The 15,437-nt window shown below is 38.3% G+C and overlaps 1 protein-coding gene and 1 long non-coding RNA gene across 3 annotated transcripts; both read right to left on the bottom strand.

Moving 5' to 3' along the window:
• Positions 1–792: 792 nt before the first annotated feature.
• On the bottom strand, positions 793–14,810 carry mapk14a (mitogen-activated protein kinase 14a). Of its 2 annotated transcripts, none has more exons than XM_034875804.1 (12): positions 14,395–14,810; positions 11,563–11,692; positions 11,334–11,392; positions 7,095–7,206; positions 6,799–6,828; positions 5,759–5,806; positions 5,540–5,654; positions 5,350–5,421; positions 4,526–4,605; positions 2,529–2,607; positions 2,176–2,349; positions 793–2,011 (listed from the first exon to the last, which is right to left on the bottom strand). In XM_034875804.1, the coding sequence occupies exons 1-12, from the start codon at positions 14,511–14,513 to the stop codon at positions 1,947–1,949; spliced, it is 1,083 nt and encodes a 360-aa protein (XP_034731695.1). In that variant the 5' UTR covers positions 14,514–14,810; the 3' UTR covers positions 793–1,946. The 2 variants fall into 2 exon arrangements, with proteins under 2 accessions (XP_034731695.1, XP_034731694.1); XM_034875803.1 differs by lacking the exon at positions 4,526–4,605 and adding an exon at positions 4,020–4,099.
• Positions 2,913–4,013, bottom strand: LOC117947169. Its single transcript, XR_004657179.1, has 2 exons — positions 3,313–4,013; positions 2,913–3,127 (listed from the first exon to the last, which is right to left on the bottom strand). It is a non-coding gene; the product is annotated as an uncharacterized LOC117947169 (long non-coding RNA).
• Positions 14,811–15,437: the final 627 nt, after the last annotated feature.

Raw genomic sequence — 15,437 nt, 5'->3', positions numbered from 1 at the left:
TCAGTGTTTTTTCCTCAATTCAAGAACAGTGTCTTCCCAAAAGCCATAACCAATTTGAACTCACAAGCACTGACTTTACTTCACAGTCTTACCCCTATCCCCGGACTATCTTCTACCCACCTACTGTGCAATATTTAATATTTAATACTTTTGATAACTGATAATTCTGTGTAATTTCTTTACTGTGCAATGTAATTATTTTACACTGCGTACCACACTGTATACAAACCATATTTATGTTTCCATTTTTATATATGTAAACTACCGTTCAAAAGTTTGGGGTCACTTACAAATTTCCACACCACTTCATTATAGACAGAATATAGAATAATATAATTTTAACCAGCTGCCCTGGTTAAAAAGCAGTGCAACTGATCTCAGCTGGTATTCTGTCTATAATGGAGTTCAATGGATATTTCTAAGTGACCCCAAACTCTTGACCGGTGGTGTATATAGCATCTCAGAACTGTGCACCTTACCCCCCCCCCCCCCCTTTTTTCTTATGCATTACTTATTTCATTCCATGTTGTTACATTTCTCTTATGTACATGTTGACACTGGAAAAGGAGTTGCTTCAGTCTTGTTGTACATGTGTGTGACAATAAAAGGCATTCTGTTCTATTCAAGAACAGGACAAATGCAGCCCTAGTCACTAATGTCCAGATAATTGTCCTCTTGGTAAAATCATCCACATCAATTAATATATTAATTAACCCCCCAAGTTAAATCAGAGAATTGGGATGACTTACAGGTTGTATGGAAGATAGGAAATAAATGAAAAAGCAAAACATGTCTCGTAAAAATAAGTCTTTATTTTTTTAAACAAAGGACTGAAGATAGTAGTTAATCTGCTGGACTAAAAATATTTTGAGGGATATTTTGATTTGTTTATAAATACCACCTCCACAAAGTATAAATACATCTGAAATCCCTCTTTTACATATTTAAGCAGTATTTCTATTAGAGGTTTTACCATGACACTTACAGTTCCTGTAAACCAACAACACACTCTCGCAAACACACTCAAAGTCTTTAACTGATGTACATACTAATATTGATTGCTTTATAACATAAGCACAATAAGTCAGAGATTTAAAAAAAACAATGCACAGATATTTACATAGTTTTGAGTAGAGAATGTACCCATGAGTATTTTTTTAGGTGCCTTGTTGAATAGCATTGTCCTCAAACAGCAGAGGCTCAGATTTTCCTGTGTAGCCAAAACATGTATAAGAGTCTCACAGACGTCTAAACTATCAAAATAAACATTGAAATGTGTGAAATTTCGTCGGTGAGCACTGAAGGTCAGTGACTACGCAGAACAGGCACATTCCCAAATTGTCAACTATCTTAAAACATTAAATCTACTTCTGTCACTGATATGAAACTCATCTTTTAATAATCGTGGGAGCAATTGTCATGACTGAATCACTTTACAAATACATGTGACCCAGTGCTATATGTGAGAGCTTGGCAAGGCGAGTGGTAGCCTAGCCTATTCCTTTTTCAATTGATGGGATACTGAAGCTTATTCATAAGTTACTCAAAAGAAAATTTAAAAAACACAAAATAGCACAGCTATAGGTCCAGGTGTTTCAGCATCTCAGTGTCACAGTGACGAGTCATCAAAGTCTAAATTTAAAAGAAGGTTATAAAATGATTTTAGCTACTGGCAAGAAGTGACATTTCCCAGCAACAGACCAACAACATTAGTGGTTCATAAATAAGAATAATGATAACTGGTCAAGGTCTTTCTTTCCCAGCGCTGGTAATTATTTCCTCGCAAGAGCTAATCGTGGACAATGGTGTCTCGGTTAAAAGAGAATGACAAAGGCTGGTAAACACTTTCTTACAAGTGTGTCTGACAGCTTGTTTAACACTAATGCACGTGTTCGAGGTTGTTACAAATTGTCGGATGCTGGACTTGATGTGGGTAGCGGGTCTTGTTACTCCATGTCGTCCTCATCAAATATAGGTGGCTCAAAACTACACAACTCTTCGTAGGTTAGTCCTGCAAGAAATGAGAAAATGTTCAAATACAAATCTGGGTTCCTATACTGTTTGTATGGCATATATTAATACCTCTCTTTCTCTAATCCCCCCCCCCATATAACAGACGAATAGATGAATATATTTGTACAGATTTTTTTCTTTATGTGCAGAATAATGACATACTTTTCCACTCTTCAATCTCCAGCTCGCGGCTCTCAAAGCTCTGGTCGTACAGCTCAGCCTCGGGCTCGTCGTCTGGGTCGTGGTACTGAGCGAAGTAGGGGTGAGCCAGAGCCTCGGCTGCAGTTATCCGCTTGTCGGTGTCCAGAACCAGCATTTTTTCCAGAAGGTCCACAGCTTAAAAAACGTGGTCAACAGAACCAAATCTTAAACAGCATATGATCTACTAAATAAATGCCTTTTTTTTTTTATACAAAAAGCCAAAACAATTTATTTTGAATATTTAATATTCTAAATAGGAATTGCAGTTAGAACGGCTGACAAGACAACACAATACAGCAGATGTATTGTATTACCTAGTGGGTTGGCACCAATGAACACATCAGCAAAGTTCCTCTTGGGCATGTGTGGCAAGGAGCTGATGTAGTTCCTGGCCTGGAAAACACATTCAGCAAATCAAATGTCAGCCCACTTCATAATGCTCACACATTTCCATGCTATGTAGCTATGTAGCCACCTGCATCACAATATTACTGCTTACTTATTATATTTCGATCTACAGACGTGACTACATTGTTTCACAAATGTATTTATATACTATAAAGAGTTATTGTAAAGCTTAAGCCCTATTCAGTACTTAAGACTCAATGTTTTAATTTTTTTCCTACAGATTGCTTATGGCAGAAAGCACAGCGACAAACAAAAACATGTTTAATTAAGCAATATTAGTCCGGATTTTAAGCTCCAATTGTCTATAAGCACAGAGCTTTCGACTGCCTGAAGTGAAAATCAAGCAGTCAAAAATCACACACGCAGCTGCTGTTTAGAAGTCGGGAATGTGTAGCTTGTGGTAAACGTGACCGACAGCCCCAACGTGTTGCCCAGCTCAAGAAATCAAGGAAAAATGATGAGGTGCAACTCTCTTTGTCCGGTTGTAACGGTAAAACTAAGTGTGCTAATACAATTTTTTTTAAGATTACTTTTGGGGCATTTAAGGCCTTTATTTGTATAGGACAGCTTAGATTTGAAAGGGGAAAGAGAGGGGAATGACACACAGCAAAGGGCCGCAGACCGTAGTCGAGGGGTGAACCTCTATATACAATATGGGTGACTGCTCTACAAGGCGAGCTCACCAGACACCCAATACTATTTTTAATATCCAATTTTCATTCATAATTTTTCAATAAGAAATCTACATAAAAAACTATGTTTTGTTGAAAATAATGATATCCTGTAAAAAGAAAAGCCCCTTCTGTTCTGGTCTCCAGGGTGAATGAAGACTCTCTTATTCTACTGTTTGTAATTTCCCTGATAATAAACCTCACAGTCTAACAGAAAAGTTTAGCGTTCCAGACTGACAATTATTCTATTGTTTGGATTGAAAATTATCACACAAATTTAGAGTCACTTCTGGCAATCCTTGTTACAATGTCATGCAGCAAGCAGGTCAGACAAAACACAATTAGGATTAAACTGGAAAAATACAATCTTAAGTCCCTGGTAGTGTCCCCTAGACATTGTGCTGCTTCCTACACCCAGCTTGACCAGAGTAGAGTCAACTGAGTGATGCTCTCATTAGTGTGGTAACCTTCATTGGCTTTTCTGTTAAGATAATTACATTTAAATAAAGATTTAAACGTTTCAATTTTTGCATTAAATATTACTGCTATTATTAATTCATATATGTTAGATAGAACCATTTTGGGGTAACACTCAGGATAGATATAGGACACTAAGCCAAGATCTGTGCTGCTTTGAACGCAAAGAAAGAGTTCCAGCAGATCACTCGGTCCTCTCTCCTCGTTCTACTGTCTGGTCTAAAGAAAGTAACTGTGGATCCTGCTCACCTCGTGGCTGGGCATCCTGCTTATGAGAGATGCTGGGGGCGTTCCTGTTAGACGCATTATCTGCTGAAGCTGGTTTATATCTATGAAGCTTTGTCAAGGGGAGTATAGCGACAGAGCAGAGTAGGTTAAGAAGCTGCTTCTCAATCTAACAGCGTGCGGATGAACTCTAGATAAGCTACCATGTTATGTTGAAAAGCAAGCTTCAAGCTTTGAAACAAAATGTGACAAAAAAAACAACTAGGAGGAAAGACACAACACAATACTTTGCATAAAGTCAATTGGTGAAAGCCAGAGCTCAATCACCTATTTCATAATCATATCATGACAAACTATCTTAATTCACCCAGTTAAAGACGCAGAAAGCAAGTCTCAAACCCACAAAGCTTAATGCTGGAAAACATGCTGTCAGTTTGGTAGCAGATCCACCAAGTTGTTGCACAACAGGCTGGCAAGTTTGGTGCAGAAAACTGGTTAGAAAAAAATCTTGCATATCTTTGTGAACTCACAGACTCTGAAGATATTTTCATCAAGAGTTCGGGCCCTGGTGTTCCGACGAGAAGCAAGATTAGCTTCAACTGATCAATGTCTACCGGCACAGGGTAAAGGAAGACCAGATGCTGGACAAGGGAGTATGTGTAATCTGACTTGTTAGCCTTCATCTTCCTTGTGAAACTCATGTTACTTTTCTGAAATATTATATCTCACTATATTTACTTTATATTTCACACATGAGATGCGACAAAAAAGAAAAAGCCCTCACGCAAGTCTGCACAGAGGAGAGAACATGAATTGTAACCTGCAGACAGCTACAACACAACAAAAGTGGAGGCAGTGAACAGCCCTGTTGTACACTTAACTTACAAGTTCAGTCGTTAGTCTGAAAACGCTGGCAGAGGCAGAGAAAGATAAACTAAATATTGAGCACTGACAGCGCAGATTGATAGGCCCATACGAAGACTGGCAGAGGGGCATGCAGAAAGTGGAGCCGAACCAATTATGCACACTGACGGTGTAAAAAGAGTTGAAGCACGGCAGTGGAAACATTACAGCAAAGGGCATGTGTCAAGCCAGAGGGGAAGTGTGGAAACAGGTACTATCTGTGTTATGTTTGAAATATTAAAAATACCTCAGGCAGCATCATGTTGAAAGAGACAAGCAGGTTTGGTTTTTTTTAATCAAAAGGACACAGAAAAGAAGAAGCATTGCAGATAGTTTCTGCTACTGTTCTGGCAAAAAACATCATAAATCAAGTACTGATTTATGATGTTTTTATGTCAATGCACATATAACCTGTTTGATTTGGAAATGTAATGACAAATGAAAAGGATACGGTCAGTTCCAGGAAATAGAGTTTTTCCAGTGAGGAGTTCTGCCATTATACAGCCCACTGACCAAATATCCACTGAAACACAGAAAAGACACAGACACAGACACACACACACACACACACACGTCAAGCAACTCTTTTGTCATTATGTATAGATGCAAATAGTCATTGGGGAAGATCTTTTGTCATCTACCTGTCATGTTGTAATGCATCCAGTTCAGCATTATCTCTGGTGCGCGGTACCAGCGGGTGGCCACATAGCCGGTCATCTCATCATCAGTGTGCCGCGCCAAACCAAAGTCCAAAATCTGGAAGCAATGGAAGTGCAAAAAAGCTTGAATTGTTTGTAAAATATTAACATGTGTTGACTCAGGACAAACCAGTGTTTAACTGAGAGCAGCAGTTCACTGACCTTAAGCTCACAGTCTTCATTTACTGCCAGGTTACTAGGTTTCAGATCCTGAAGAAAGGAAAGCCAAAATGTGAATTTGTGTAATTTACGTTTAGGTAATAAACCTCATTTTGGTTAGACAGTCCATTTGAAATTTTGATTACTGCTTTTCATGATTGAAAACAAATCTGTCCTTTTGTTGTTCAACTTAGAAGCATTACATCATTAACATCACATAAAAGTAAAGCTCCTGTTTTTGACTTCCCTTCAGTGTTTGTACAAGGCACAGGCCCAACTCTGCCAAGTGGAAAATGTCATAAACCCCCTACACACTTTTCTTTTACAATCAGGGCCAAAGATACTGACATTTGTCAGACAAAAAACTACAAAATATGTATGTTTATATTCAAAAGTCTTTAGCAGTGTTTTTCTGTCTGTTTCCAGTGCAATATCATTGCAATGTTTTCTGTGTGCAACAACCATGTAAAACAATCTCAGGTGCAATAGAATCTATATATTTTATATATATAGAAAGCTCAGTCCCAGGGGAGTTGGGTTGGGAACCGGAGGGTCACTGGTTCAAGTCCACATATGGACCAAAAAGTAGGGAGTGTGGATTGGTGGCTGGAGAGATGCCATTTCACCTCCTGGGCACTACAAGGTGCTCTTGAGCAAGGCACTGTACCCCCCCCCGCTCAGGGCGCTGGTTCAGCTGGCAGTCCCCTCACTCTGACATCTCTCCATTAGTGCATGTATAGGTCCTGAGCATGTGTGTGTATTTCAGGCCTGTGTGTGATCACTAACAAAGTGTGTACGCAGAGTGTACATTGTAATTTCCCCACTGGAGGTTAATAAACAAATTAAAATTAAAATTAAATTCACAAGTAGTTTTTATACAGTTTGTGTTTCTGGTGCAGAAACTGTTTTTTTGTAGAGCTGACCCTAAGAGCAATGCAAAAAAACTTGGGCCTGTGCAATTGGCAATAAACATCTATTCTAAAAAATAAATTAAAAAACAACAACATCATCAACAACAACAACAACAACAACATGGCACTTACTCTGTGAATAATGTCTGCTGAGTGGATATACTGTTGAGAGATGGAGGAGGACATGTAAATTAAATTACAATATCAGTTTAAAGATGTATTGATTTACCTCTACAATACATATACAGTAATGTCATAGGCAGTGCAGTACAATGTAACCACTGATTGTCCTAACATTTGAGAAATAAGCTCATTTGCTTTCTTGCTGAGAGTTAGATGAGATCATTGATCATTCTTTTCATCTGACTCTTGGCAAGAACAAACAAGAGAATTTCCCTAAAAGTCAAGCGATTTCTCTAAAACCTCACCTTTAACCCTCTGAGGATCTGGTATATGAGGAACTGCACATGGTCATCTGTGAGTTTCTGACATTTCACTATGTTGTTGAGATCTGCCCCCATTAAGTGAGTCACAAGATACCTGTCAATCATAAAAGTTTAAAACAGACACAAATATCAGAAGGCATGTCAATGTTTTCTCACATCCATTAAAAGCCAGATGGATCTAAATGAATACATTTGCACTTCCAATATTCCATTCAGTTTGTTTTCATTATGAAATGAATTTCCAGTATGTGTACCTTAAACCAGTTCTGCTGTTACTTCTTTTCAGTCTAACTTCCCCAACAAAGGCACGGAGGGCCAAGCCCTTCACAAATAAAACATCATTTAACAACACAACCGATTCATAGGCATAATGGGACTATGGGATAATTCAAATCTAATCCCAGAGCTGTTTGAAATGTCCAAACAGAGACAGCAGGATAATACAGCCAAAGTACACAGATCCATGTGTTGATTCGTCAGTCTGCCGCTCAACAAATACCCACTTCATGAATACTCTTCTATTTTCACACAGCACAGAGAGCGAGGCCTTAAAATAGCACATGGTTTTGCTTGAACTTCTTCTATGCAGCACACACGGACACAAACACTGTCCAAAGTTCACCCACCTTGGAAAAAAAAGGGATATAAATAGTAAACTCTGTCTTCCTCTCTGCAATAGGAACATGAGCTCTGAGGAGCCTTACAACAGCATAGTGACGCAGTGTCTGAATCTTTAGAGTCTAATGAGCCATGATTACAGTATCTGCATATCTAGGATTTTCTGTTTCCTGCATGTCATACTGCATTTAGAACAATTCTTATTTTACCATATTTCCTTCTGACAGGGTGTGACTCAACATTTATAACCCTGCCTGGTAAGAGAGACAGTAGAGCGAGCCAGTCATTATTAAGGATTAGAAGACTGACAGGGTAATGCAGGACTTGAATCAGCCTGAAGGAATAAAGACCTGATCACTCTAAATGACCTCGCTAATTACATGAGGAGTTAAGAAAGAAATCAATAAATTTGACAAAAAATATTGATTAAAAATGATTTTTTTTTGTAAACATGGTTCCCCAGGGTCCATGATCAGAACTGCATCCATAGCAACAGTCCGTTATTCATAGCAGTGGTGTGCTATACAAAAATAACAGACCGTAGAATGCTGTATTTGACCAGTCAGAATGGAGTATTGAACAAAGCTGTGTAATAAGGTTATGCATTTAGGTTGCTGATGTGAGATCTTGTATTACTACTAGCCCTGAATGGTCCAATTTTTTTTTTGTTGTTTCTTGGAATTGGTAGCTTAAGGGGTATGACTGGTAATTATTCATTTTGTTTAGATACGTCGAATTGTAATTTTGTAAGTGATTATTGATCAGACTTAATATTTTTATTTCAATTGTTGGTTGTTGGCACTTGACCCTAAACACATTCATAGTAACAAAGATGACAGGGGGGAATACATTAAGAAAAAATATTTTTTGATAATAAAGAGGCGTAGTTTTCTTCATAGGCTGTGTACGTTTGTTATTAACTGGGTCACATGACAGGGATATAACCAAAAGTTGTATCCTGGGTTTCACTCACAACTTTAATTGGTTTGCCAAACTAATTTTTCTTTTTCCTTCAATTTGACAGAAAGATACAATATTATACTTATATTGTTAATTGCAAATAATTGTGAAACATTTAATTGTGCAGCCAAATTTAGTATTGTTACAGCTCTATTTACTACTCCTAAAATATTTTCTTTATCAAACTTGTAGTATACAGCCTAAACGGACACTAAATCAACGGACATCCCTTGAGGCAATTTAATCCCACTTTCCCCTCCCTCTGGAGGCACAAAAGGCTTCAAACTACTTTTTCCACATTATACTCCCCAAAACCTGTAAACAAACTCTAATGTGCGTTTCCATTTAAAACATATTCACAAAGATATTAATCTTTACTACAGCGTTTTCATCTTGTAGACACATGTCTTGGGAGAGAAGCTATTTAGGGACATGACTGAGGAAACGCTTTAGCACACTGTGTCCGCCCCAGCTGTCAACCGAATGCCCTTTTCAGATTTTGCATTTAAAATGTACCTTGGGTGGTCTGACAGTGGACAGCTCCAAATAAAGGAATTGATGCACCTGACAATATATTCTCAACGGCCAGGGAGGCTTTAATTTAATTTAATTTATACTCCTTATTGATCCCCTATGGGGAAATTACAATGTAATGTAGCACGCAAGCAGGGTTTCCTGCAGTGTTGTATACAGCAGTAGAGGTGAGCTTTTTTAAAGTAAAGTACTAGATGACTGCCAGAGATACTGTATTATAACTAAAATGCATTTTAAAATCACACATATGTACATCATCCCCGGCAGTCGGGAAAAAGAAAATAAAACAACTTTTACTAGAAAGAGCAGAGGTGCTAGTTCTCACAGAAGATGCCATGTATTAATGAGTGTGGAAACCCAGCATTGCAAGAAAATCCCCAACCACATTCACACGGGGCCTAATATAGGATTTATGCGACAAAAATAACTTCACAAGTGAATATAGTTGATTTTCATGTGCTTGGAAATAGGCCAACTTATAACAAAGCTCAAATGTGAGGCATTTCCTGTTTAGCAGTGACTGCAGTTTCCTTCAGTTAAAAATCAGGGAGCACCGTCTCCAAGTTCTTGGGTTCTGGTCTTGGGAGTTGACATATTCTCCCAGTATTTGAGTGGGTTTCCTCCCACACAAAATGGCATGCATTTTGGGCGATAGAAATAATTCTGACAGTGCTGTTGACCAAGTCAGAGTCTGAATAATTACTCAGCTGCAAGTGAATAACTAACAGAGCTGACAGTCTAAGAAGAAATGTTCCAGTGTGAAAAAATATGAATCACATGAATTATTTTTTTGCTTAGAAGTGATATCACGATTCTCTGCCACAATTTTTTTGACCGTGACAAAACAAAACAAATTGGCAGTACCAAACCAAGGTTATTATAGTTTTGGATTATTCATTATTTTGTTTGGGCCACAGATCAATTAGATTTTTAAATGCTTGGTCTTAGTTTGGTTATATTAGTTTTAGTCTTTTTTTTGTAATATGGGTTATTAGTCTGGAGATTCAAAAAAGGTCAGGAAAAAGTATTGTGTAATAATAACTCAACAAAAACCTCATAACATTTTAGAAGTATGTACTCACAGTGCACTCAAAAGTAACACCAGTACAAACAATGTACATATGATGATGAGCACAGATATTAAACAGTCAACGCAGGACGTTGTAGTGTGTGCAGAGTGTGTTTGACCTGTTCCCGGAGAAAAACCTAAACAGCCGATAGACTAAAGAAGACAGTCTCCTTCCTGCTGCTGTCTCCATCACGCTGCTGACCCTACATATCCATACATCCATGACCGTAACATTATCGGGGTTAGCTTCTGTTTTGGGGAAAGGGGGCTTGGCGCGCTCCTTTACCTTGTTAAGGTACGCTAGGTTAGTCTGCTTGTGTTTGTTTCTCAAATGTAGGCTACTTCCAAATTCATGGGATGTTTCCCTGTAATAAACTGTCCACATATTTTACCAGCTTCCACTGCAAGGCACTTGCTTTTATCTAACACTGTCATAATCAAATAGGACTCTGTCGCTTTGCTTCCGACTTACGCTACCGCCATGATGCCAGGCACGGTCTATGTTGTTTGTTGTGTTCAATTTTACAAGGGAAGTCAAAATTTCTGGGTTCCCAGTTGGCAACTATACACGTCTACGGGAAATGTCACGGTCGGAAAAATATAACCTAATTTCCTCTAAAAAAAAAAAGACATTGACAAAGACAAGGGACATTTACTTGATAATTTTAACCAAAGAGGTTTTTTTGCCACCTATAGCACATTGCGCATCACTACAAGCCTGTAAACATAGAGGCCTCAATCAAGAGAAGTCTATATAGATCTATATAGTCTATTCTCAAAACTCACAGAAGACAGTAGTAGCATTTGTGATGTATTTTTTCTTCTTAAATTAAATTAATTTAAATATTAAAATCATCAACAGGGTGAATCGCGATTTTAAAACGATTAATCATCCAGGCCTAGTGTTTAGTCAGTTTACTTGCCTCCAGGTGTTTCCCAGCCACAGCTAGGACTGCTGTGAAACTAGATGCTGCTGTGTGTTGTTGCGGAGGTGAACTTGGAATGAAGTTTATTATTCTAAACAAACACATTCAACTTACACATCAGTGAATTCCTTCAGACTAGTAGCAGGGCTGAAGACATCTAGGAGGCCAATCACCTGCAAAAAATATGAAAACCACAGTGGAGTGAACAACTCAAAGAAAGATAGGCAACAACTAAACCATAACTATAAGTGAATGGGCAACATAGTAAGCAAACATTAACATTGTTTTTCTATGACTGTTCATCATCAGAAAAAAAAAAGGGAAGAGAAACAAGTGGACTCACATTTTCATGTTTCATGTGCTTCAGCAACCGCATCTCTCTGTATGTTCTCTTGGCATGGATGATGGACTGAAATGGCCGAGAGAGCTTCTTCACAGCTATCTTCAAACCAGTCTTCCCATCATATGCAGAGCTGTTGAAAAAAAGTGGGTAAACATTTAAGCTTACCAGCCTTAATACAATGTGTTGTCAGCATGAAAAGGTTAAAGATTAAAACCTACATGGGATGGAATTCAAACACTTTGAACTTGAAATAAAACAGCAAGCTTGTCATTTTTAGGCAGGGGAGAAAAACTGTTTTGGTTCAGAACCGGCTGAGTTTACTCTCAAAACCGAATTGGGTGCAGTAAGAGCTGCTGGAGGCTGCAGAAAAGGGCGACATCAGCAGAAAATGTCATCTCTCAGCAGATTGGGAATAGCCCTGCCTGCAGTCTGTCCTGCTTTCTAAAGGTTGTCTGTCTCTAAGCCATCCCAACAATTCTTCCTGCTCAGCTCACCTAACCAGTCACAGCCAGCAGACAGCCACTGGTGACTACTGCTGGGACTCAGAAACCAGTGTGACCACGAATGCATTAGCATCACACTTCGCTAATGCTGAAACATCCAATAACGCATACCCATTCTATATCCACCAATACCAATTTTTTTTTATAAGTCTTATTGAAAATGTGGGTACACATGTCAAGATATTAAATAAGTCATATGTTTTAAAAAAAATTAAATAAAATAAAAAAACATCTATAGGAAGAGCAATTCCACAACAACCAAATTATAAATATGTACAATAAAAATATATGTATTTTTAGAGAGAGACACTGAGTCCTCAACCTCAAAGATATAAATCAGTTATTTATTATATAGCAAAAATGGCTTTTTCTACTTTGATAACTAAATACGAATAATATTGTGGCTCAGTAGATAAAGTAGGTTGTCTATTAATCACAGGGTCAATAATAATAATAAATCCTTTATTAGTCCCACAAGGTGAAATTATTATTTACACACAGGTCTGAGTTACACACACATGCTTAGGTCCTATAAATGCACTAATGGAGAGATGTCAGAGGGGCTGCCCATGGAGAGGCGCTCCGATAATTGGGGGGTTCGGTGCCTTGCTCAAGAGCACCTTGGCAGTGCCCAGGACGTGAACAGGCACCTCTTCAGCTCCTAGTCCATCACCATACTTTCATTATGGGGACTTGAATCAGCGACACTCCGGTTCCCAACCCAACTCCCTACGGACTGAGCTACTGCCACCCCGGTTAGTGGTTCTCTGGTTCTCTTTCTGGTTGGGAGAACGAACTGTTATTGTTATTATTATTAGTAGTAGTATTTTCTATATACAGTACAAGTTTCTAGTATGTGCCAAAACAACATTAGCTGTTGCCGTTCCAGTAAAAAATTAACTGGTCAGAAAGTCACAGTAAACTTAGTCTAACATGTAAACACTGACAATATAAACCAGTGTGTTGTTAGGGTGGGGGGGGAACAATCAGTCAACGCACTGTGAAGCAGACAGTAATCTGACCAGCAACAGATTATCCTATTGCCCAGCAACAGCACAGCTGTCCACTTCCATTTGCAAAACAAACATCTGCCAACTAAATCAAGTGTACCGCTGACAATGTTGTGTCCTAGATAGTTTCAGAAGCGTAACCTATTTAATCACCAGACCAGTGCAAAGGGACTATCCTATGAAAGCTTATGCTTTTGCAATAGGGAAATCCACCTCATCAGCAAGGTGTTTTAAAAGAAGTCAAGAGGCAAGATCATATCTCCACTGTAAATGCAAATGATTCTTTGCAGCAAATTTTATTACTAAAATTATTTACTGAGGGCTGCATAATAGAGAGTAGTTATCAAGATGTTTACACTACGACTAGAAGATATATTGAAATTATTTTGATGAGACTACCAATCTACCTACCTGAATATGTATAATCAGGAACAATTCCTGGTCTTAATGGGTTTTTTTACAGTTAAAGTCACACAACAGTCTGGGCTAGGGCTGCAACTAACACTTAATTTAACTATAGATCAACCTGTTTGTTTTTACATTTAATAGAATTTACATTTAATCTAAAATATACCAGAAAACTGAAACTAAAATGTTCAGTTACACAAAACAGAAAAGCAACACATCCTGAAAGCAGGATTTTTTTGTTGCTAAATGACAATTAATCAGTGATCAAATCTGAAGGTAATAAAAAGTTGGCCTCTTTGTCAACACTACAAGTATTGTTTACTTTGAGACAATCTCAGAGTATACTAAATATGTAACGTTATATCAATAAAACCTCAATATTACAAATATTGTCACATCATCCTTATGAAGGAAGGGAGTCAAAATATAATAACGTTAGGTGTTCTTAACGTTATACGTTTACTTACTCGAATTACATTTTCCAAACCAAATGTCATTAAAGTAGCATCTGGAAACAGGATATGCAGCTCCAGTATGTCATTAGAAATACTTTTTTTAGTATGATTAGTCAGTTCTGCGATTGTCCACAGATCAGATAAAGACTCCGGTACTTTTTAACAGTTAAACGTTATCGTTAGTCAGCAGCTTCCTGTAGTGTTACTTATGTGTATCTATGCAGTTCAACAGATTAAATAACGTCTAACAAGTTTAACAAGTGGATAGCACGACAGAGCTAGAAAGTAAACAGGTTTTCTTGTTGAAAGCCACATCGTGGCTCCACCTTGCTAGCAAACAATCAAGACGAGCTAACCTAACTTTAGCATCTGCAACACAGGCCTCGTCTAAATGAATGGAGGTTAAGTTAGGTGACTAACGTTAGACTACACAAACGAACATATAAAGTGATTTACCACACGGATCCGTAGGCACCAGAGCCAACCGGGGACAGGTTTTGGTAGCGCTCCGGGACTTCCCATATCGTCTTGTTGACCTCATGCCGATAAAACTTGGGTCTCTCTTTCTGCGACATTCCTGCAGAACGAGCTGCCGACCACCGACTTGACTTTCTGCTCCGAGGTGGGTCCTCCGAGGCGTGCAGTTAAACTTTCCCCAAGTTACGAAAAGAGAAGCAAATAAAACGTTTCTCGTCGTTAGATAACTTTAAATAATCGAAAGTTATGGTGCTGCCTTCTTGCGAAATTTTGCACAATCGCTGTCTGCGACATGCACGTTTTAAAATCTTCACCCTATTTGTTCCTCTCTCCGCTTGCTTTCAGATGGCTCCCCAGATTTCACCCCGCTTGCAACACGTAGCCAAATCTCGCGAGAAAAAACAACTTCGGACAGCCGAGAGAGATGTGGTTCTTTTAACCACAGCATCCATCGACTCTCCATGTAAGAAACGAGATGAGAACAGAAACCAAACTAAATTAAGTAATAACACCTCCATCCCTTAAAGTAGTACACATTGTGGAGTTATAAAACGTTAGTCAAGGTTGGAATGATTATTTAGATCCATTTGTGAGGCCTAGTCAAAAAGTCCAATATGATTATCATCTTTTCCAATAGAATCCTTTAGAAAAAAATCCTAAAGCAATTCTATAGGAAATTGTTATTTCATTTCATTTAATAAACACTGTGCACCAGTTTTCTGCACTCGGGTATTGTAGCCTACGTAAAAGAAAGAGTTGATACCCCTTTATGCCACAAGAGGTTGCATAGTGCTTTTATTACAATTTCAGTCTGCTATTTCATCACTAAATTCACTAATGATTTTTTGGGTTGAGAAATCAACTGTGACGATTTCTAATTTGAGCTTTTTTAGGAAAACGGATGGTTGAGTTGAGAACTTGCACAAACTGATGCAACATCCAGCTAATCTGCACCTGCAAGCAATTAGCAAAATCTCCTGAAAACAGCCCAAACTCGGTTGTTTCACAGTATTGTCTCTTAA

Source organism: Etheostoma cragini, chromosome 7, assembly GCF_013103735.1.
Source record: "Etheostoma cragini isolate CJK2018 chromosome 7, CSU_Ecrag_1.0, whole genome shotgun sequence".
NCBI lineage: Eukaryota > Metazoa > Chordata > Actinopteri > Perciformes > Percidae > Etheostoma > Etheostoma cragini.
The sequence above is the reverse complement of the archived record's forward strand: the minus strand, read 5'-3'. Positions and strand labels throughout refer to the sequence as shown.

What these genes read in the sequence shown, in the direction of transcription:
- mapk14a (XM_034875804.1), bottom strand. Translation starts at nt 14,513, where the DNA reads ATGTCGCAGAAAGAGAGACCCAAGTTTTATCGGCATGAGGTCAACAAG. An exon ending in AGCACATGAAACATGAAAAT is followed by an intron (nt 11,393 to 11,562) that starts GTGAGTCCACTT and finishes TATTTTTTGCAG; the next exon opens with GTGATTGGCCTCCTAGATGT. An exon ending in CTGAAGGAATTCACTGATGT is followed by an intron (nt 7,207 to 11,333) that starts GTAAGTTGAATG and finishes TATGATTGACAG; the next exon opens with GTATCTTGTGACTCACTTAA.